The sequence below is a fragment of the Stegastes partitus genome, unplaced genomic scaffold, assembly GCF_000690725.1.
Source record: "Stegastes partitus isolate 25-593 unplaced genomic scaffold, Stegastes_partitus-1.0.2 Scaffold499, whole genome shotgun sequence".
In the NCBI taxonomy this organism is placed as follows: Eukaryota; Metazoa; Chordata; class Actinopteri; family Pomacentridae; genus Stegastes; species Stegastes partitus.
Window position 1 is genome coordinate 100686 of NW_007578230.1, and position 21888 is coordinate 122573.

The 21888-nt window shown below is 39.5% G+C and overlaps 3 protein-coding genes across 3 annotated transcripts; 2 read left to right on the forward strand and 1 right to left on the reverse strand.

Moving 5' to 3' along the window:
* Positions 1-152: 152 nt before the first annotated feature.
* cldn15a (claudin 15a) lies at positions 153-3358 on the forward strand. The gene is made up of 5 exons (XM_008287405.1): positions 153-458; positions 749-913; positions 1201-1282; positions 1368-1475; positions 2691-3358. Exons 1-5 carry the CDS (start codon positions 242-244, stop codon positions 2785-2787), a joined length of 669 nt encoding a protein of 222 aa, XP_008285627.1. The 5' UTR covers positions 153-241; the 3' UTR covers positions 2788-3358.
* Positions 3359-5172: 1814 nt separating this feature from the next.
* dnajc3b (DnaJ (Hsp40) homolog, subfamily C, member 3b) lies at positions 5173-13999 on the forward strand. The gene is made up of 12 exons (XM_008287406.1): positions 5173-5610; positions 7713-7823; positions 8053-8177; positions 8298-8372; positions 8469-8612; positions 9427-9608; positions 9748-9867; positions 10084-10189; positions 10359-10479; positions 11037-11169; positions 11289-11437; positions 12380-13999. Exons 1-12 carry the CDS (start codon positions 5526-5528, stop codon positions 12523-12525), a joined length of 1497 nt encoding a protein of 498 aa, XP_008285628.1. The 5' UTR covers positions 5173-5525; the 3' UTR covers positions 12526-13999.
* Positions 14000-14053: 54 nt separating this feature from the next.
* Positions 14054-17324, reverse strand: naa38 (N-alpha-acetyltransferase 38, NatC auxiliary subunit). Its single transcript, XM_008287407.1, has 3 exons — positions 17235-17324; positions 16198-16372; positions 14054-14526 (listed from the first exon to the last, which is right to left on the reverse strand). The coding sequence occupies exons 1-3, from the start codon at positions 17271-17273 to the stop codon at positions 14402-14404; spliced, it is 339 nt and encodes a 112-aa protein (XP_008285629.1). The 5' UTR covers positions 17274-17324; the 3' UTR covers positions 14054-14401.
* Positions 17325-21888: the final 4564 nt, after the last annotated feature.

The window sequence follows — 21888 nt, forward strand, 5'->3', positions numbered from 1 at the left end:
GTGTGTGTGTGTGTGTGTGTGTGTGTGTGTGTGTGTGTGTGTGTGTGTGTGTGTGTGGGCAGGGGGAGGAGAAACAGCCAGACATATAAATCATTATACATATCTGTTGAACTTCACACATCTCACGGTTGCAGACCAGACAACACACACTTTCTCTCAGATGTTCTGACTTTCACAACAAGTTTCATCGATTTGAAAACTGGATATACTTTTGGCTGACTGACGGGCCTGAGGAGGGGTCATGGATCCGATCGTGGAAGTTGTGGCTTTGGTTTTGGGGTTCGGTGCTTGGGTGATGGTGGGGGTCGCTCTGCCGAACCGTTACTGGAGGACGTCCACCGTCGACGGGAACGTTATCACCACCTCCACCATCTATGAAAACCTGTGGATGTCCTGTGCGACGGATTCAACTGGGGTTCATAACTGCAGAGAGTTCCCATCGCTGCTCGCGTTGAGTGGTATGTTGATAGAAAATCGATTTAATTACACTTTTTCTCAAATTTGATCTGCAACATATCATCAATATCACTTTATCTCACAGTATTTATGTTGCTTTGTTTGGAGAAAATGTGACGAGAATCAAAGGTTAAAGGACAATTTGAATTTTCCTTTGTTGTGTTTTCAAAGCTCATTGCAAAACATAATTGCAAGCGATCATCAAATCTTCAAAGTGAGGTCGTATTATCATTAAAACATGAGAATTAAATGTGTCTAATTCTGTCTGTGTCTATTCCTAAACTCTCTCCAGGTTACGTCCAGGCGTCTCGTGCCTTGATGATCACATCAGTAGTGTTTGGCACCTTTGGACTGGTGGCGGCCCTCGTAGGAATACAGTGCTCGAAAGCAGGAGGAGAAAACTATGTTCTCAAAGGGAGGATTGCCGGCACCGCTGGAGTGTTTTTTATACTTCAAGGTAAGAACCACAAATAAAATGTATTTTAAAAATGTCAGGATGTGTACTTTAGAGGAGAGTAAATCAGCAAGGAAACTTCTGACCTCCTACACCATCCCATAAATACTGTAGATACACAAAGTTCTCCAACAGGGTAATAATTCATGGTCATGCTTTATTGCACATTCAAATCAGTCCTTCATAAATTTTCTCCTTGTTTCCTTCAAGACTTTGGACCTGTGTGTAACTCTCTGGCTGGCACGGCTTTCTCAGTAATTAAAAAAAAACGCTTCTTTTTCTGTCCAAAGGTTTGTGTACTCTGGTCTCAGTGTCGTGGTACGCCTTCAATATCACTCAGGATTTCTTCGACCCGTTCTATCCTGGGATAAGGTGAGGTGCTGCTAGCGGTGGTGATGTGAGATAAACGGGCCTAAAATGCACCGTTGGCTGATTTAACCTCTTCTCCGTCTCGCAGGTATGAAATAGGAGAAGGGCTTTACATCGGCTGGTGCTCTTCTGTGCTCGCCATCGCCGGAGGAGTCTGTCTCACCTGCTCCTGCAAACTGGGCTCACAGGAAAAATTGTGAGTTCACTAAAGTGTGTCCACAAGATACAACTGTGAATGAAACACTGTGGTGTTAAAAAAGAAGCCACAAATCATATTCTACAGACAAGAACCTGCTCGTTTGCAGCAAAAAATATACGTCACTGTGGGTGCAAAAGAAATGTAAAAATTCTAACATTGTGACTCAATATCTGTCAAATTAATCACAATTAGATTTTTTGTTTTTTTAAATTTTTGCTTGTCGTTCAGCCCTACAATCTGCACTTACAATCTGACTTAGGCGTTTTCCAGGTTGATTAATTTCAACAATCAATTCGTTACATTTATTTCCTGCGTGTGATCTGCTTCAACCGTTTCAAATTTAACACAATGTAACAGCAGATTCTAAAGCTGAACAATATGCAAAATGTGTTTGTCTATGTAAATATGTGCATATAGGCAATAAACAGAATAGAAAAATAGATAAAATTGTTTATACGGTGCAAAAATACAAGAATTAATAATGAAATTGTAACCAAATTAACTACTAAAGTTATATGATGAGGCAGAATATGCCTTAAAAGGGTGTGTAATGGATTGTAATTGATCCCTTTAAAGCAGGCTGTGTACAACAGTGAACATGACCAGTGGTGGGTGTGAAAGGCCTGACTACAGCAGCTGAAGCCACTGTGTAGCAGGATTTTAAACATTTTAGAGTTTGGCGCCCCCTAGTGGTTGGAAAAAGAGGCACTGCTGTAAATTGGAGATAAATGGTTTGCAAAGGAGGGCTGCAAGGTGGCGCAGTTGGTAGCACTGTTCCCTCGCAGCAAGAAGGTTGCCGGTTTGCGTCCCGGTGGGGGCACCGGAATCTTTCTACGTGGAGTTTGCATGTTCTCCCCGTGCAGTGTGGGTTCTCTCCGGGTTCTCTGGCTTCCTCCCACAAGTCCAAAAACATGCTGAGGTTAATTGATGATTCTAAATTGTCTGTAGGTGTGAATGTGAGTGTGCTTGGTTGTCTGTCTCTAAGTGTGGCCCTGTGATGGACTGGTGATCTGTCCAGGGTGTCCCCTGCCTTCACCCTAAGTCGGCTGGGATAGGCTCCAGCCCCCCTGCGACCCTAGTGAAGATTAAGCAGTGTGTAGATAATGGATGGGTGGTTTGCAAAAGACCAATTAAATGTCTTTGAGGCTGTTGATGTTATTCGTCTTTATTAATGTGTGAGGCTGACATGTTTGTTTGCATCTTGTTTTGCAGCCCTTTGCCCTATCAGACCAGAGGAACCGTCTACTCCGGAGTTGCACCCACCAGAAGCGTGGTAGCCAGTACTTATGGACGAAATGCTTACGTTTGAGCAAGATCTGGAGACTGAACTTTGTGAACTTTTTCATCACCTCAGCTTTATAACACTTTGGGTGACTGTGGAAGCACAAACGGTGCGTCAGATGTTCACAGATGGATGAAACTTAGCACCACTGCACTGTACATAGCCACAATATCAACTATGTAAAATAACAGCATTGAGATGACAGCGTTAATGTTGTAAAATTTGTACAAAGCGACACGACTCATCACTGCACAGACATACAGAAGGCTTTCAATGATTCTATTTATATTTCACTGACACTGTTTGCTCCATTCCATTTACAGTCACTCACCTTAATGATGTTCAATCGTTTAATGACCTGCATGAAAGCAGACACAGACATTTGTTTTGTTTTGTACAGTTTTGTAGGTAGTATCTGTTAGCGAGGGTGGAGGACGGGTTATCTTTGTTTTCATGGTGTTTTGTCCTTTTTTGTTTTTTACGATTGCACACAATGAAGCGTTTTATGCCAAATGTTTATAACTTTGCAACCTGTGGCCAAAAAAAGTTGTGATTGTACTCTTTTTAAAAAAAGAATAAAAGTATTTTTTACAAACAATAGCAAGGCTTATTATGATATTATAGTGACTACAAATCTAAATCACAAATTTATAAGATTTAAATTTGCTACAAACGGAGGATTTTGTCTTTTTATATGCATAAAACAAACACAGACAGGTGACAAATTAAAGGAAAAAGCCAAGCCAGTGAGAAGAGACATGTGAAATGTATAAACATGTTGAGCAGGCCTGGATGATTCTGGTTTTGTATCAAGATGACAAGAGGAAATGATCTAAGTGACTTTGAAAGAGGGTTTATTGTTGGGGCACAGATGGCAGAAAGGCTGCTCAGCTGGCCTCAAGTGGAAACTGAATGAAGTGACATCTGTATTTAGATCTGGTGGAATGACAGTAAATAGGGCCAGGAATTGTGGTTGAAAGCACAAAAGGAATGCAGAGGAGCAGGTGACCGAGAGGATGCACGTTATGATCAGACTGTAAGCAAGATCAGTTACACACAGTTACAAAAAGAGAGAAAATATAGTGCAGTGCATAAACCTTTCATTTCAGAGTTAAATGCACATTGGAGAGTTCAGTAGCGCAGCAGGCACAGGCCCTGGTCTACAGAGATGTGGTTAAAACAACAAACAAACATCTCCATCCTGATGAGAGTTGCCTCATCCACGATGACAGCATTCTCTACCACCAGCAGGAAATATAAAGAGGAAGAACAGTGTTCAGTCACCTTTAATGATTTAGTAGTGATTTAAAGTCTCTTTTGTTTTTCTATTCAAATAATAGTGGGTTCACCTGGATGAATGGTTAAGAAAAATTTACAAGTATTGTGGTATATTCAGTACATATACAAAGCTAAACAAATAAATACATCTGTGTTTATCCATATTTGCACGAGAGGTCAAATATTTCCAGGATTTATTTTTTTTAATGGTAATTAATTTAAAACACATATAGAACAGATCATTTACAAGGTCCCTACTTAAATAAATAAATGAATGAAAAAAAATACAAATAAAATAAAAAATAAATAAATAAATACATTTTCAGAACTGTAAGTATCACCTAACATACAAGGCAAATAATATAAATAAACACCATTCATACCAATACCAATAATATCTATATTTGCACTAGATATCAAATATTTCCAGGATTTTTCATGTTTATTAATTTAAAAGACATAGAGCAGATTATTAACAAGGTAGCCACTTAAATAAAATAAAATAAAATCAATTAAAATAAAATAAAATAAGCCTTCGCCCTAAATTGGCTGGGATAGACTCCAGCCCTGCGACCCTAATGAGGATTAAGCGGTGTATAGATAATGGATGGATGGAAAATAAAATGAAATAAAATAAAATAAAATAAAATAAAATAAAACAAAATAAAATATACATTTTTTGGAACCGTAAGCACCACGTTACATACAAGGCAAATAACATAAATAAATAAAATTTAAACCAATACCAACAATGCATTTGATGTCAAATATTTCCAGGATTTTTAAAGTTTATTAGTTTAAAACTGTACAGAGCAGATTATTTATAAGGTCCCTACTAAAAAATGAGGTACATTTTTTGTTTTATTTTATTTTTTCATTTCGGATTAACTGTATTCATAGTATTTACATTGTACAACCCGCTGTAAGGAGTTGTCTCTAAATTTCGTGTCCTGTCCAGACGCTTGGTTGCGGCGCTCGGCTCGCAGGGACATTCTGGGAGGCCGTCAGAGTTAAAACAGTCCGTCCAATGAGAGCGGCCCACGTTTCTGGACGAACACGGATGTGCGCCGTGTGGACCAACCACGGAAATGTAGGGCAGCTGGGGAGGAGACTCCACAGCAGGCACAACGGGTTCATTTGCAAAGTACACACACCGTCAGCTGTTTGACTTCTTCACTATCAAGTAACGAGAAGTTGTTTTAACTTTCACTAAAATCCAATTGTCGTCGCTTTCGTCCGGACATCCACGTGCAACTGTTAATTTGTTCGGGTGGGAACCTTTCAGCGACGGGAACTATTTCCACACGGATTACTGTCCTACCGGGACCGTAAATATACTGTCGTAGCTGTTTCTGCGGGGAGAAAACGATGAAGATTTCGTCAGTATTATTACAATTTCAATGAAACAAGCAACCATTTCCAGTCGACGTGGACTCAGAGACGCTAAGTTCGCTGGTTCCGGTGTCAAAGTGTGATTAAATCGGGAAATGGAGTCGTGTCGGCGGACAGGACTCAGCGGGGTTCTGTGCTCCCTGTCTCTGCTCTGTGTCATCCTGGACATCCAGCTGGACGGTAAGACCGACTTTATGCTAAAAAACAAGCCTTTACCGGCTTTCTCACACACAAGGACACACGTTTCTGGGCGTTTCCGGCTTCTTTTGACGGTCTAGCCGCTGAAAGTTTCCCAAACTGTCACGGAGTGTTAGCTTACAGAGGTGACATTACATCCGGCCGCTGTCAGACTCCAAATAAAAAGCACCAGAGCAGTTCTTATTCTGATATGAAAACAATAGCGCGTGTTAAAGTTAATTAAAGCCTTTTAGCATGATGTTAAAAAGCAGTATGTGTTTACACAGAGACGTAGCGAGGACTTAGCTGTCACCAGGAGCCCGCACCTCCTGCCCTAAAATATCACTGTCAGCTAAAAACAAACATAGTGACAGTAGGAGTGGATGATAAGCGTTCAGTCAGGGCTGAACCAAGGAAAGAAAGAAAGAAATCATAACCAGTTAGTTGAGTTGAGCAATTATTTAAGAAAGACAAGTCAAAACTCTCTGTTTCCTGCTTCTTAGATTTGAATATTTTCTGGTTTCTTTTAGAGATCAGGTTCTTTTCGGTCTTTTTCGGGCTAATCAAGTAGAACTGATCTACATCTACAGCTAGAATGAAAATCTTAATGTCAAAATTTTTAATAAAACCAACGCCAACAATAAACTTGTGTTTTTTTTGTTTGTTTTAATGCCTTTATTTATGTGTTTTATGCATGATTTATTTAAATAAAACTTATCAACAATTGCCTGTTATTGCTCGAGACTAGAAAGTAGCGACTACAGACAGAAGAACCTGCATCAGCGCCACAGTGGGATATTACTCAGTAAAATGACTTTATTTTATTGGGAATCAGTTCAAAAATAACAATGTCAAGATTCAGAAAAATGCTGAGTGTTGGATCTGATAATCAGCCTGGCCAATACCCACTTGATCGACGACTTCTATTCATTTATAGGAGCAAACTGAATAACTTTGGGTTGTAGACAAACCAAGACGTTTGAGGACCTCATCTTGGTCTTATATAAACCAAACAACAAATTAAAAGACTTTACAGAACCTCTCTTCCTGTCATCAGGAAGCCACACCACCTACATTAGCTGTGTAAAGAAAACCAGTCTAACCACAAACAAACATCAGAATCAGCTGCTACGATTAGAGAAAGTACTATAATAATATTAGGAGTGGATCTTTAAATTTGGGTCGAAAGAGGCCAGAAAAAAAGAAATACTCATCACATTAAAGCTGCAAAGTTAGATCGATCGATTAGTTGCTCTCTGTCAAGCAAATCTGCAACTACTTATAATCGATTGATCAGTTTGAGTCGTTTTTAAAAAAGGAAAAATTCTCTGATTCCAACTTTTTAAATGTAAATATTTTCTGGGATCTTTACTCCTCTATGACAGTAAACTGAATATCTTTGGGGTTTTTTTGACAAAACAAGGCATTTGAAGGCTTCACCTTGGCCTTTGAGAAACACAATTTTTGGGCATTTTTTAGAGCCAACATCAAATCGATTCGTTAAGAAAGTATTTGACAATGAAAATAGTTTTTAGTTGCAGCTCCAGCCTGAGAGAACATCGTCAAATTTGTTGTTTTAAATTATAATGACAATAAATCAAAGAAAAGTCTGGGGTTAGAAGACTAAACAGTTCAGCTCCAGATTAAACCTCTTATAACAGAGTATGTCATTTTATACAGCAATATTTATCTTTAGTTATTTTGGACATCTTATGGAAAATAGGTTGAGAAACTCATAAAAATATTTGCTCATCAAGCAAATAAAATATCAAATCAAACTGTTTTATCACACTGATACTCAGATTGTATAAAAAATCAGTATTGGTTCAAGTAGTCATTGTTACTCATCTGCTATGTTTCCAATAATGGCTTGGCATCAGATTGATTTGTGTTTTGTGGTAAATGATGGCTTTGTAGGTGCAGCTCATGCTTTGTAATTTAAATATTGCCAGACTGTGGTGTGAAAAAAAGTGTAAATCTTAAAAAAAAAAGCCTGTAAGACCTAATAAATTTAGCTACATCATGGTCTGCTGCTCTAGTTTTGTAGCCTAACCTTTGTCAGCAGTGTATTTCCAGCGAGGCTCAAGCACAGATTTGTGTTACAGGTGTCTTAGGGGCAACTCATGTTGAGATTGAGCACCACTTGGAGATGGGCCGCAAACTTCTGGCAGCCGGTCAGCTGGCTGAGGCCTTGTCCCACTACCACTCTGCTGTGGGTAAGGTTACACACACTGACATGCAGACACACTCACTGACACACATTTATGTTCTCGCCACTGGCTGACATTTTCAGACTGTGCCTGTGCTCTGATAATGCTTGTTTTCTCTCATATTCACTGCAAAATTCTGCTTTTACAGACATGTTTTGTACGAATGTTATTAGTTTAGAAGTTTATGTTTGACACATTGATGAAATAGAAATTTTGTCTGGTTGACATTTTCCAGAGGGAGACTCTAAGAATTATCTTACCTACTACAAGCGAGCTGCCGTGTTTCTGGCAATGGGAAAATCTAAATCTGCTCTGCCAGATCTGACCAGAGCCATCCAACTCAAGCCTGACTTCTTGGCTGTAAGTTCATCTGCTCATCTCAGCCCAAAAGATCTGACAGTCTTGACAGTATTCTGTCTCTTTTTTTCCCTCCTACACCTTCTACTATCATCCCATTTCTTCATCTCCTTAAATTTTCAGGCCCGGTTGCAGAGAGGGAATATTCTGCTCAAGCAGGGCAACACACAGGAGGCCAGGGAGGACTTTGAAGCAGTGGTAGGTTTACTGACACGCTACGTTTGCAGTCCTAAATCACTATTCCCTGCCAGAATAATATAAGTGATTAAAGGATAAATCGACACGCTGTTTCAGCTCCAGCGCTCTCCAGAACACGAAGAAGCTCACGACCAGCTGATGAAGGCGAACGAGCTGGAGGAGCTGCAGGAGGAGGCCCATGCTGCGTACCACCAAGGGGACTACAGCACTACCATCACTGTGTTGGAGAGAGTTATAGAGGTGGGTGTCATGTTTGCAGTCCGTCCACCCAGCCATCCATTTTTTACCACTTATCCAGAGTCTTGGTGGCAGCAGGCTAAGCAGGGCATTCCAGATTCCTCCCTTCAGTAATGTTGTACTTCTCCTTCTGAATCCAAGGAGGCATCCTAATCAGATGCTGAGGGAACTCCTTTCAACATAAAGCAGCAGCTCCTCACCCTGTGTTAAAGGTGAAGCCCAGAAGTCCTATGGAGGAAATTTAGCTCCACAATCTCATTCTTTTGGCCATTACCCAGCGCTCATGACCATTAGTGAGGGCTGGAATGTAGACTGACTGGTAAACTGAGAGCTTTGCCTTCTGGCTCGGTTTCCTCTTCACCACAATGGTCCAGCAAAACGGCAACATTACTGCAGACACTGAGAATCTATTTGTCCATCTCTTGCTTCATTCTCCCATCGACAACATCTCGAGATCTTTAAACTCCTTCGCTTGATACAGCAACTCACTCCAAACACAGAGGTAGCAATCCACTGATTTCCAGCAGAGAATCATGGCCCCAGACTTGGAAGTACTGGCTTAGCATGGCAGCTACAAACATGTGGGATTTGGAGAAAAGCAAATGTCTGCAGTGCTGGATCGGAAATGGCCTTTTATATGTTAGAATGAATCAGAATGTGATTGTTTTCTCTGAAGTGTCTATACTTTTTATATGGTAACATGTTGTGTTGATAGAAAATCGTCTAAAGTTTTGATTAAAGTGTGACTTCACAGTTCAGTAGAAGGCAACATTATTGTCTTTGCTGTCCGTTTTTAAAAACTGCTGTCCCTCCTCAGATCTCTCCCTGGGATCCCGAGTCGCGCGAGCTCCGTGCAGAATGCTACATCCGAATGGGGGATCCGCAGAAAGCCATCCAGGATCTGACGCCAACGACGAGGCTACGCAATGACAACCGCGCTGCCTTTCTGAAGCTCAGCATGCTGCACTACAGCCTCGGGGAACACCACGAGTCACTCAAGTGAGCGTTGTTACTTGAATACTAACGTGACTTGCTCGGCAGAGCCATGCAAATGATGGCAATCTCCTACCTGAGAGCTGCGTTCGTCCGCTTTGCTGTTTTCTTTCTTTAATCCGTCTGTCTCACTTTTTCTGTGCAGTCACATCAGGGAGTGTCTGAAACTCGATCAGGACGACAAAGAGTGTTTCAGCCACTACAAGCAGGTGAAAAAGCTCAGCAAGCAGCTGGACATGGCAGAAGAGCTGATTCAGGAGGAGAGGTCAGTGCATCTGTTGGATTAGTGCGCTTCCCTCCCCTCAGTATGGAAACCAGTGCTTTAACATAAGCATTAAAGTTAGAATCTTTGTTAGTGGTTTAAGTGATAAGTGAAGGAACATACTGTGTGAGAGTATATATTTAAATCCTATGCAACACCTGACACTAGAACACTTGAAAATTCATTTGATGACCTAATTGAATTGTTCTCTACCATCAGATACCAAGATGCCATTGAAAAGTATGAATCAGTGATGAAGACGGAACCTAATGTGCCATATTATACCAACCTGGCAAACGAGAGGATCTGTTTCTGTTTTGTTAAGGTGAGAGACAGAACCAGAACATGTGTCTACATCGTTAATGTTCTAGACAAGTGCTGATCAGTTTCAAAATTGTACATAAATTGTTATTCATTCACAGACTTTTGAAGTGCAATTGCTCACTTAGTGCAGTCTTAATTTTTCTCCTTAATTATCTTCTTGCCAATTTCAGGTTAGGTTGGCTAATGAAGCAATAGACGTGTGTTCAGAAGCTCACCAGAGAGATCCCCGCAACGCCAACGTCCTCCGAGACCGAGCAGAGGCCTACATCCTGAACCAGGATTATGAGAAAGGTAACATGCCTCACTGCTCTCAATGAAAAGTAACTGGATTATACTTATATTTACCTTGTTACAGTCATTGGCACTGTTTGTAAGAAACTGGTTTAACTGGAAGTAAAGCATACATTATGTATGATTTAAAATTTAAAGAAAACATTAACAAACACACAATTTGTTGAGTGAAACCAAAATAAAAGCACACAGGGCATGTTTCCTGAAGCACAAATACAGTGTGCATTTTATCAGGTGTTTTTATGGTTTAACACACTGAAAATACTGAAACAAATATAAATGAATTGCTTGTAATATTTATTATTGCCAACCTTTTCAAAATAAAACCCTAAGAAAAATATTAAATTCCGAATACAGCTGCATATATGATTCAAATACAACAAGGCTGCCCAGTTGCTCCCATCTTTAGAGTTGAATATTTGGGATTTTTATTGTCTTATGAATAGAAATTTTAACTAAAAAAGTAAAATAAACAATCAGAACAAATGTGTGGTGGAAGGACAAGCATTTATTTTGTGATTTTTCTTGAAAGTCTCTTCATATTTCTTTTCCCACAGCTGTGGAGGACTACCAGGAGGCGAGAGAGTTTGATGGCGACAGCAACGAGATCAGAGAAGGACTTGAACGAGCACAGAAGCTGCTCAAAATCTCTCGTAAGAGGGACTACTATAAGATCCTCGGTGTCAGCAGGTAATCAGTCCTACCAGTTTATTGACTGTCTGTGTTTGCTTCATCTTGACTGACATCTAATTCAAATCCTAGCACTTTTCTAAGCACCCACTAACTCTAATGGACTTGGTTTTCCATAGGAACGCCAATAAGCAGGAGATCATCAAGGCGTACAGAAAGCTGGCACAGCAGTGGCACCCCGATAACTTCCAGTCCGAGTCCGAAAAGAAAGAAGCGGAAAAGAAGTTTATCGACATCGCATCAGCTAAAGAGGTCCTCACCGACCCAGGTCAGGAGCTGAGATTGTTATTGGCACAACTGATATTGTGATTTTGGGACGGTTAGTCAGAGTAACTTTGAAGAAATGAGCAAAATCTGCAAAGTAAAGACGTGGAGCCTGTTCCCTGATCACTCTGGAAAAAAGGATTTGCACTATTCTAACTATAATGTCATATTTTAGCACCACTAATAGCTAATTTAGACTTAGACTAAGAGTTAGACTGACTTTATTAATCCCAGAGGGAAATTCAGTTGTTACAGCAGCAATATTCAACAAAGGGGGTAAACAAAGCAAAAAGACAACACAGAATATTAGGGTAGGGTATAAAATAAAAGGTAAAATAAAATAAGATAAAAATATAGAAAATATAATCTAGAAGAAAGTCAACAAAAGTTACAAGAATATATTGTAAAGGATACTTTGAAAGAATAGAAACACATTAGTGGAAATTGGCTCGTTCTCATTTGCTAATAAAAAAAAAATAAAATCAATTAGCGTTTTCCTTTTATGTCTGACAATTTGATGAGCAAAGAAGGTCTATTTTCTATCTTCTGGATAAAAAAACATAATTTTTTTGATCTTTTCCTTTTTTGATTATTTTGCATCGGTGATTTTCCAAGGTGCTTGCTAAAAAAACAAACAAACAAACTACAAATTAAAGCAGAAATACCCCTGTTTAGTATAAAGTTGCAAAAAGAAAAAGATTGTTGCACCTTTAAATCTCACCAGTCCATGCATTATATCTTAATTTGAAGACAAAGTGGACCATGGAAATGACTAGCAGGCTATAGCTTGATATTCAACGGGCAAATGTGAGAGTTGCATTGTTCCTCTGCTCTCAGGTTGTATCACATCTGTTTGACAGAATCCAAAATGTGCCTCATGCTAACCAATGATTTAGCTTCCACTGTCTTAAGTTTGTCCACGTCATCCTTCTCGTTGTTTTGCCAGAAATGAGACAGAAGTTTGATGCAGGCGAGGATCCGCTGGACCCAGAAAACCAGCAGGGTGGCGGTGGAGGACAACAGGGCTGGCCTTTCCACTTCAACCCCTTCGAGTCCGGTGGCAGCTTCCACTTCAAGTTCCAGTACAACTAAACCGCAGGACTTTACAAACACATGGGGGTTAGTGCCATTTTTGGATGGATGGGACTTTGGGGGAAGACCTGTGTTGGATTTATGGCGACGTCTTCCTCAGAACTTGCGCTTCAGCTTGGACGCAGTTTTGTCGTTTACTCGAACTTTTGATTTTTAAAAAATCTGGACTTAACACAGGAACTAAGGACTGAACTGTTGCTACTGGTGAATTACGTTGTTGAAGAAAATGAAGTCTTGTTTGAACCCATCAGCTCCACAAGAAGTGGAGAGGTGCTGGTGGAAATCTGTCGATGTGGGACATTTGGGGTGTCTGTTCTTATTGCTTCTTTCTTTCTTTGTGCCATTCTTTGAACCTTCGCTGAGTTTTTTTTTTTTAATGCAGTAACTTTCGCTTGGACATTACATAAGAAGAATGTCGGTATGTTGGTGTTTTGCTTGCAGTATTCTTAAAAGGTTTACTGATCTCAGTCTGCATTTTTCACCGTATTGAAGCGTCTCTACACTAGAGAACCAAGATTTTTATACTGAATGACATGAAGAGATCTGTGTTGTTGAGCTCATATATCAATGGTGACTTAAGCACTATTACATGAAACTTGTGGGTGTAAAAGTTTAGAAATCCTATGGATCTTAAATCGTTGTAGGTGCTCTGTGATTGATTTTGATGTCGCGTTAAATTAGCAGTTGTTTCTAATTGGAATAATGTGTGAATTCTGCTTAAAACACACAAAATAACAGGAAAAAAAGTTCAGAATTTCCTGAACAAACGTGTAGCAATTGCTGACTGAATCAAGAGTTTTAGTATTTTTCTTTTCAATGCACATTTTTTGAAAACTTGCACTTTTAACCTTTGTTTGAAAAACCACTCCGCAGCTTCTCCACTCCTGAAATGTTACTGCAGGCTTTTTAAAAGCCTTTCAGAGGCTCTTTACAAACCAAGTGCGTCTTCAATGGCTATCTGAGAGCCTCATTTATAAATAGGCCTCGCAGAAAAGTGCACGTGTCAAATGTTAGACTGAGCTGGAGCTTGAATTCCTGAAGTAAACTGTATGTACTTCAAAAACAGAATATTTGGATAATATTTATCCAGCGAGTCGCACTGAGACACAAGTCAAAAACTAAACGATTACATTTGGAAATGAGGCTCTGATTTTACAGCCATGGAGGACACACAGCAGCACAAGAACAAAGAGGATATTACTTTGAAGACATGTTTTCCTTTTTTTTTTTTTTTTTTTTAGCACAAATTAAGTTATTTTGCCATTAATAGCTTAAGGACACAGTGACTGTAAACTGCTTTTACTTCTCTATTGTGTGAACCAAAATGTGACAGGCTCTTTGTATTTATATCCGAGTGGGACGGTTTTGTTTCCGGGTTTCTTTTTAGGGTGTCTATTGTTAGTGGCATCAATTTTTCTGTTGCCAAACTCAATCAGCTGACATGCTCAAGTGTATTAAAAAAATATTGAATTGACCCAGTTTGTGCTGATTTCTACATTTTCTGTAAAGGCAAGAACAGCAACACAAAGCCTGAAATACAGCGATTTATTTTAAAACACACTGTAACAAAGATGTTCACTGTTGACACAACTTCCACACACATCCACACTGCTGCTGTTTGTCCACACCTTGTCATACACACATGGCACACTCGCTGCGTTGTACAGCTGTCACTGCAAATGGACTCGTCCTTCAGTCATGGAGGGAATGGCTAAATCCAGAATACTGACACAGAAGTTCTGTATCTCTTGAAGGCTGAGCGACTGATTCAAATCCTCCATCGAAGATGTCCGTTCTTCTTTGGGCTCGGCCTCAGCCTGACATCCGGCTCGATGGGAGTCAGTCACATGAATGCTGAATGCTGTCCAAGCAGACGTCAGTGGTTCGCTCCAAATCCTTGTGTGTCTTCTAGACTGTCTGCCTCCACCTCGATGGACACCACGTGGTGACCGGGGATCATGGCCAGGCCGAGGACTCTGGGTTCGCCCTGGGAGAATGTGTCTAAAGACAAAAGGAGAAGAGAAGGACAATTTTCAGGTGAGCATGAGGTGTTTGTTGCTCAAATGTAAGTCTCATTAACAGGAACATTCTGCTGGTAATTCCTCACAGTGATGGTACATGGCTGTCATGGGCTCCAGACTTAATTTATACATTGGTTGACCTCAAAATGTTCAATGTATTTAGGTGCTGATTAACACATTCTAAGCATTATTTTTATTTGTCAGTTCCCATAAAAACAGGCAGTCTCTTAACAATTTATATAAATGATTGTAAATGTAAATAAAAGGTGCAGATACATATTTTCTACAGTTAAGGATGATATGGACCCTAAAGTTAGACAAAGGTTGGTCTTCTTTGGCTATGTTGTAAGTTGTGTTTAATTTTCTTAGAATTTCTGACTCTTCACTGCTCTATTTTGTTCCTGCTCAAAGCTTCTCTGCTGGCCACACTTGTCACAGCAGACGACCAGTTTCTTGGAGATATTGCACTTTTTTAATGTTTCAATTTGGAACATCAGTGCTTTCAAGCTGCTATCTTTGCAATAAGGGCATAATGTAGGCTGTTTTAGTATCCCAGTGTTTCAAACAGGCTGAGAATTTTCTAATGTAGGTTGTTTGCTAAAGTTAAATTGTACATATTGCCAAAATGAAGACCCTACAATTTACCAATGCTACCTCATGTACATCTGTATACGTTACAAGGCAGAGAAGTGTCTAGTTCCCGCAATACAGACAGGTGTGTGACCAAAAATAACAAAAGAAGGCATTCCTATGTCAGTTTTACTGAAGTTGAAAGCAGCTAATTTAATCTACCTGGCAAAGCTGGCAGAGGACACACAGACAGACCTGCTAAATGTGAGACACACTGGTGACGAGTGACAATGTTTAGTTGGATATTTGGTCACATGTATGACCGATGTTGCTTGCTGGAGTCCTGGTGAGTGCAGTCTTAGAATCAGAAATATTCCTCTGGCAAAACTATTAACTGTTTAGAAGTTTTATTAATTTGTATTTCAAAGTAATCCCTTTCTCTAGCCCACAACTACTATTTGTCTTCTAGGAAATACGGAAATGGAAATCCAAGAATGAAATAATTTAGAGGAGGTGAGGGGAAAAATAAAAAGTGAGGAAAATGGATGAATAAAAGAACTGCTGGGTCAGCCGTTTGCTGAAATAATCATGTGAGTCTGTTTCCACCACAACAAACTCATTAATGTCAGTCTAGTTGTCTCTCATAGCAGCTTTGGGATGAAATGATGAATAAATGACTTTTCTTCAGGCTTTGGTCCGTTACTCAGACTAAACAAGGAGATGTAAATACTGCTCTCGTGAATTAAAATTGACAATTTTAGGCTTTTTTTTTTTTTTAGCAAACAATTATTATAGAAACTAATCACCAGACTGACAGAATAAAATAGAATATAATCCATTTTATCTACTAAAATATGAAAACAATAACTGTAGCCCCAAATAACTGTCGCTCTATGCATTTCTTTAATTATCTATTTTAGATCTATTTTTGAAATAGCAAGACATTGTACCCATCACTCAGTACATCTTTATTTTTTTCAGGATGAACTTTTCTCTGTGTATATAAGACGAACAGTGTTTTATTTGTCTGCCATACCTGTTGTTTTTCATAAGTATCTATCATTTTCCAGTCTTCTCTTACCTGTGGATTTGAGGAATTCCTGAGCTGATCCGAGGATGACGTTACAGTCCCGGTCTGTGCAGAGGAAAAGCCCCACCAGAGTCCGGCCGTCTGTCATGCGGATCCTCATGTTCTTGTTCAGGAGTCCCTCCAGTTTCTGCCTTGCCTGAGATGAAGAGGACACTTCAGACTGCTCCTGGGTGAGGACACAAAGGAAACTGATCAAAATGATGTTGAACTCAGTCTCTGTTTAATTCATTTGAGTTCATCCATCAGAAACATACACTGTATTTATTCATTATGTAAAACTACAGATACAGTTGTTGCTTTAAGTTACTTTTAGAAGTTGCTTATAGTATCACAAGCAATACTTTGTGTATTTTTCTCCTGTTAAGACCCAGTGAGCAATATAAAAACAACACTATAAGATCATATAAAGACACAAATTGATCACACATTATATTGTAGGATCTTAACTTCATATATATTTTTTAGTAAAGCAAATCTGTATTTAATATAACATTGTCAGGTCTTAATCATTATGTGAAGTCTTTACCTAAATATTTGAATTTGTTAGCTTGGTAATCTTGTATGTCTACTGGAAAACATTTTGCTTGATGGATGTTGATTTGTGCTTTGTTTTGTCTGTCAAAGCACCCTGTAAACCCTTGTCTTTTAAAAGTGCTATACAAACAAAGGTATTAGTATTATTATTGCTATTTTCAGGGTTTGTTGTCGAGCTAGCGTCAAGTAAATGTGCTTCACTCTTACCTGCGGTTAGGCGATTAAAATAGAGCATATATATTTAGACTCTGGGGTTGAGTAGCTTGCATTTTGATGAAAATATTACCTGATAAATGCAGAATAACTTTACACAGTCTATACAGGTGACAGATCAAGCTAGTGTGTTAGCCGCCGGCTAGCGTGTAGCTACAACTGAAGCCTTGACAGTATTGAAATGTGTTTAAAGTAACGCCTTTAAACTCTCTTTAACGACACGTAAAACAACACGAACGACTGAGGTTAAACACTAAAAAGCAGAAGTGAGAAACACATACATGAGTCGAAGGACCATTTTCCTCAATCATTGTTGCCATAACCTCCTCTTCTTCTCCTACATTTGCTTACGGAGCGATTTCACCGACGGACCTGCTAAACCGGATGCAGCCAGTTTTTTTCCCTTTAAAGTGAACGAGCAGCAGGATGCTGATAGACTGATAGAGTCATAAAACATTCAGGTTTAGCGTTAAAATTCAAACTAGGTTAACCATTATGACGGTAGATATTACATACATTTCAACGAAGAGACAAGAAACAACTGGAAGCAACTATTAAATGTAAGAATTTATTGCTAAAGTTGATAAAACTGTTCTCACCTGACCTTTAGCATCTTTTCAGCAATGTTTAGCCTCCAAAACTGTCACTCAGATACCTACATTTATCTATATTATGTTTTTAGTATTAAATTATAATATCAGTTTAGTCTGGATAAGTTAGAATATGATGTTTTAAAGAAAATTTTGCTAAACGGTATAATTCAGAAAATTGGTATTGAAGTTACCTTCATTTATTGATAACCTTCTGACTCAGTTGCTTTAAATACGTTTTTCTTTTCATTTCTTTGATGAAACAGTTTAGGTGTTTATCTAGCAGTGTCATGTGCTATACAAGCTTTATTCCTCCTTTGAAAAGTTATGTATGTAGTCTGACTTTAATATAATTTACTGCTCACACAGAACATTAACTCAAACAATACAGTGGAAAGACAACTAAAGTTACTATTGTGATATGTGTCATTTCTCACTGACTTTATCAACTATTGTGTGTGCATATATCTAATTTTTATCTATATATAGATTTCGATTTATTAGCCAAAAATATAAATGCATTGTGTAATATTTTAATTCAATTCTCTGCTTTCTTTTTTTTTTAACAGGGAAAAAAGTAATCGATGTTTGAACACACTGCATCCATGCAACAGAATGGAGTCATGAAGCAACCGAGTACCCACTATTATTAAATATTAATGGAAAGATGGAGAGTGGCATCCTGCACCAGAGGTCAGAGGTCGGTAAGGACTCACATCTGCAACACACTGAGTTTGTCGGTGCTGGTTTGTGTGGTGTTGTCACACTCTTCCTGAAGGACTTTGTGAAGTTGTCGGATACGTCCATCCAGATGGACAGGATGGGATACGTGACATTGCTGGTTTCATCAATCTGTTAAAAGGACGGCACTCTGTCATCCAAACATAGGTCATGTTTCTGCTTATGTTTCTCATGGCGTTATTTAGACGTACGCACTAGTGATGGAGAGAGCAACAGTACGTGATACTTGTCATACACATGACATTGGACAGTAAACCACGTGGTCTTATGAATGATTAAACAAACTAACAGCAAGCTTATCAAGCTTCCAATTTAGAAATGGCCTCGTTTACCTAGAATTTCATAAACACCGGAAATTCTGTTTATGTGTGAAGACAATCTAGCTCCTAGTTCACCAACAGTAAATCAAATATATCCCCACAGCTGTGATGGAGCTCAGATTTCATCGCAGCAAAGTTTGATTATTATCAACATTTCAGTTTGTAATTGATGTGAAATTGTAGAGCGACCTACTGAAATTGCCATGACAACATTTACAGAAGAGAGAGCAGGGTGTCCAGTCAGACATGATGCCAGCACAACTGTCGTCTGGTTAACAGAGAGGCGTGCTTGCCTGAAAGGGGCGTCACATAACTAATTTGGGTTTGTGCACAATTTGCCAAATCCAGCCCCTTTCTAACCATACCAACAGAAATTAATTGTTTTACTTTTTCTGTAAATCAGAATAGAAGATGATTTGCATGCTGCATTTATGCTTCAATTCAGTGGATACCCTTATTATTTGGTACCTAATTCAAAGGAAAATTGACAAAATATAAGTAAATTACACAGACTAGAAATTTGCGGGCGACATTCCTTGAAAAGAAACTAAAAGAAATTATGAGACAGGTTCAGACATGATATGATAAGACAAGATTAATTCTGAATACATCTTAATCTCACAGGACGTATCATTTAAAGTAACTTACCAACATGTAACTATAATGTAGACTGATGTCTGTTTTCTATACAATAAAGTACAGATAGTTTAACTCCTATATGTGCAGCCTTAACCCTGATATATGAGAATTCACATAATGTGTCCACTGAGTGAGCAGAAATGACACCTATCATTGGCTTGGCCTGAAATTTACTAAGCATTAATATATCCAAGCTATCAATCAATCATATATATATACTTTTTTTTTAGCTAAACTCTTGTTGTTTTATCAGATCCAGTCCCTGCCAGGCTCCATAACCCACTAACTGGGCCCTGAAGGAGGGATAAATAGTATGAAGTGGGACTACATACCTTGAAACCACAGTGTGCATAGCTAAAGGTGAGTAGCATATCCTGGATTGCTCCTATTTTGGACTTTTTTCCTTCCTTGATTCCTTTTCACTGAGCATGCAAAAGAATGCGAGTTGGCCTTTTTGTCACAGTTAAATGTTTGCATTTAGTGTCCAGTTCAACCTTGAATCAGTCAAATTATTCTCTACAGGAAAGAGGAAGTTTGAGGAAAATTATGTTATGATGTTAATCATCTCATGGCCCCCCCAGAATTAGGCCCTCACATCTTTTTGACTCTCAGTGTACTACTAGTGCTGGTTGTTTGATATCTTGCATCAGCTGTGACCTTAAAATTTGTGTTCAGGTTGATTTCTGTTGGAAAATCAACTGTATTTGTGAAGTTTGCTACACAGTCAGCAGAGATGACTGGGCACACCATATTCTACATTTTGTAATTTACATCTATTGTGATTATTATGTATTATAATTCTATATAGTTACACAATTATGGACAAACCTATAGAAAGACAACTCTACCGTCTTTCTTTTCGTGTCTCATAGTGTCTTTAATGATTTGTCTTCAAACCTTTTATAACATTGCACAGTATAAATCATGTTTTTCTCTCCAGAGTTATTTGATAAATTCACCTGAGAACACCTGCCTGACCCCAGGGCCTTTTCTGTATTTGTTAGGAGGCATTAAAGAGCTGCTTACAAATATTCCCTGTACAAGGACAGGCTTTACAGGCAATGAGAAAGTTTTGAAGAGGCTTCTCTGTAGAGATGAGGGCTAAGACCTTTCGAGAAAAAGAGTAAAAGATTCTAAAGCAAATTAAACACTGACATTGCTGCTTTAGAAGCTGGTGAAGTCTCAAAGGGCAGAAGGCCCATAATTGGAACCCATTAACTGGCTCAAGTCAGACTATATACAAAAAGAATATGTCATACTTTCACCTAAAACACTTTGTTTGGAAGTTTCACTGTTAGGGAACATGCTGACCCAGAACTCAAGCAATAAGAACCTCTTCTAATTTAATCCCACACCATCTTCCTCTCTACTGGCCCCTGCTGCATGGCTGTTATTTAAGCATTATCTCCTCCCTGGGTCGCTTCAGTTCAGACAGCTCAGCTCTGAATGGAGCACAGGAGCCGGTGTCTTCCTCTGTGTGTCACACTGCATAAAATCTGGGTTAGCTAGAGCGCAGCACCCAGGGGAGGCGCTTTCTCTCTCATCCTCGACATGCCTCCCTGCCAAACGGACACAGGGGGTGTTGGAGAGGGGGGTAGTCACAGCACAGTAGTGCAGTGTGTCAGGGCCTGCGGCATATGAGAGTCCTGGCTAGTTTCACCCCCCTCCCCTTTTTTTTTTTTTGCAGTGGCACAGTGAGACACATGCATAGTCATGGCTGCAAATACCTCACACGTGCACATGGATGCTGGGGGTGAGGGTATATACGCTGCACACACTGCGTCCGCCTCGCCAGCCTCTCAATCTGGCAACAGCAGACACCTCAGTGGCCAGAGGCTTAGCGGGGGGGGCTCCAGTCGCACACTCAGATGCTCCCTCCCTGCACAGACACACACATCCCTCCTCTGTGTGTGTCTTGCATTGCGCCGCGTCTCTCTTGGCAGATGTGGCCGTTGGATGAGGCACTAACAAATTCCTCTCTTCTCGTTTGTGGGCGCGGGCGGGCAAAGCCGAGCTGGAGCGGCTCAGGCACCTGTTGCAGCGGGGAGTGGAGTGTGCACAGCAGATGAGGCATAACCGAAATGCTTGTTTACATGATATCCAGTTATTGGTGTGGGAGCCCACAGCTGACGGAGTTACACATATTGTACAGACAGAGTTCAAGGAGGCTAAAAAACGAAACAAGAAAAAAACGATGTGTTACACAAGGATACAGAGGCCGGGCAGGCCGGGCTGTCGGCCACGTGCTCACAATGTCAAAAGTTCAGTCCAGGCACGCTGCTTGTGAACACGATCCTATAAAAAGTGATGACACGAATTTATGGCACATTTCTTTTATATGACTACAAGTCTGTCGGGACAGCAATTAATTGACACATTGAAAGGCTAAATTATTATTGTTAGTTTTAAAAGAGCAATAGCATTTGAGCTGCATGAATATCTTACAGCATGAGACAATATCTTCTGGAAGTTAGTTCAATAATAATAATAATAATAATAAAAATAAAGGTCAGGCTTGTTGTTAAATGACCAGCTGATTGATGCCGTGACCGTTATGCCATATTCATACGTGACTATTGTGTGTTTATCAAGTAAGACTTTAAGCTGCAGTGGATTAAAAATGTTTAATTTTCCTCCACATATAA

Excerpts from the sequence above, each read along its gene's own strand:
- cldn15a (XM_008287405.1), top strand. The coding sequence starts at position 242 with ATGGATCCGATCGTGGAAGTTGTGGCTTTGGTTTTGGGGTTCGGTGCT. Across the intron at positions 459-748 it reads ATCGCTGCTCGCGTTGAGTG|GTTACGTCCAGGCGTCTCGT; the intron begins GTATGTTGATAG and ends AACTCTCTCCAG. Across the intron at positions 914-1,200 it reads AGTGTTTTTTATACTTCAAG|GTTTGTGTACTCTGGTCTCA; the intron begins GTAAGAACCACA and ends TTCTGTCCAAAG.
- dnajc3b (XM_008287406.1), top strand. The coding sequence starts at position 5,526 with ATGGAGTCGTGTCGGCGGACAGGACTCAGCGGGGTTCTGTGCTCCCTG. Across the intron at positions 5,611-7,712 it reads CCTGGACATCCAGCTGGACG|GTGTCTTAGGGGCAACTCAT; the intron begins GTAAGACCGACT and ends TTTGTGTTACAG. Across the intron at positions 7,824-8,052 it reads CCACTACCACTCTGCTGTGG|AGGGAGACTCTAAGAATTAT; the intron begins GTAAGGTTACAC and ends GACATTTTCCAG.
- naa38 (XM_008287407.1), bottom strand. The coding sequence starts at position 17,273 with ATGGCAACAATGATTGAGGAAAATGGTCCTTCGACTCAT. Across the intron at positions 16,373-17,234 it reads AAAATGGTCCTTCGACTCAT|GAGCAGTCTGAAGTGTCCTC; the intron begins GTATGTGTTTCT and ends GTCCTCACCCAG. Across the intron at positions 14,527-16,197 it reads GGAATTCCTCAAATCCACAG|ACACATTCTCCCAGGGCGAA; the intron begins GTAAGAGAAGAC and ends TTTTGTCTTTAG.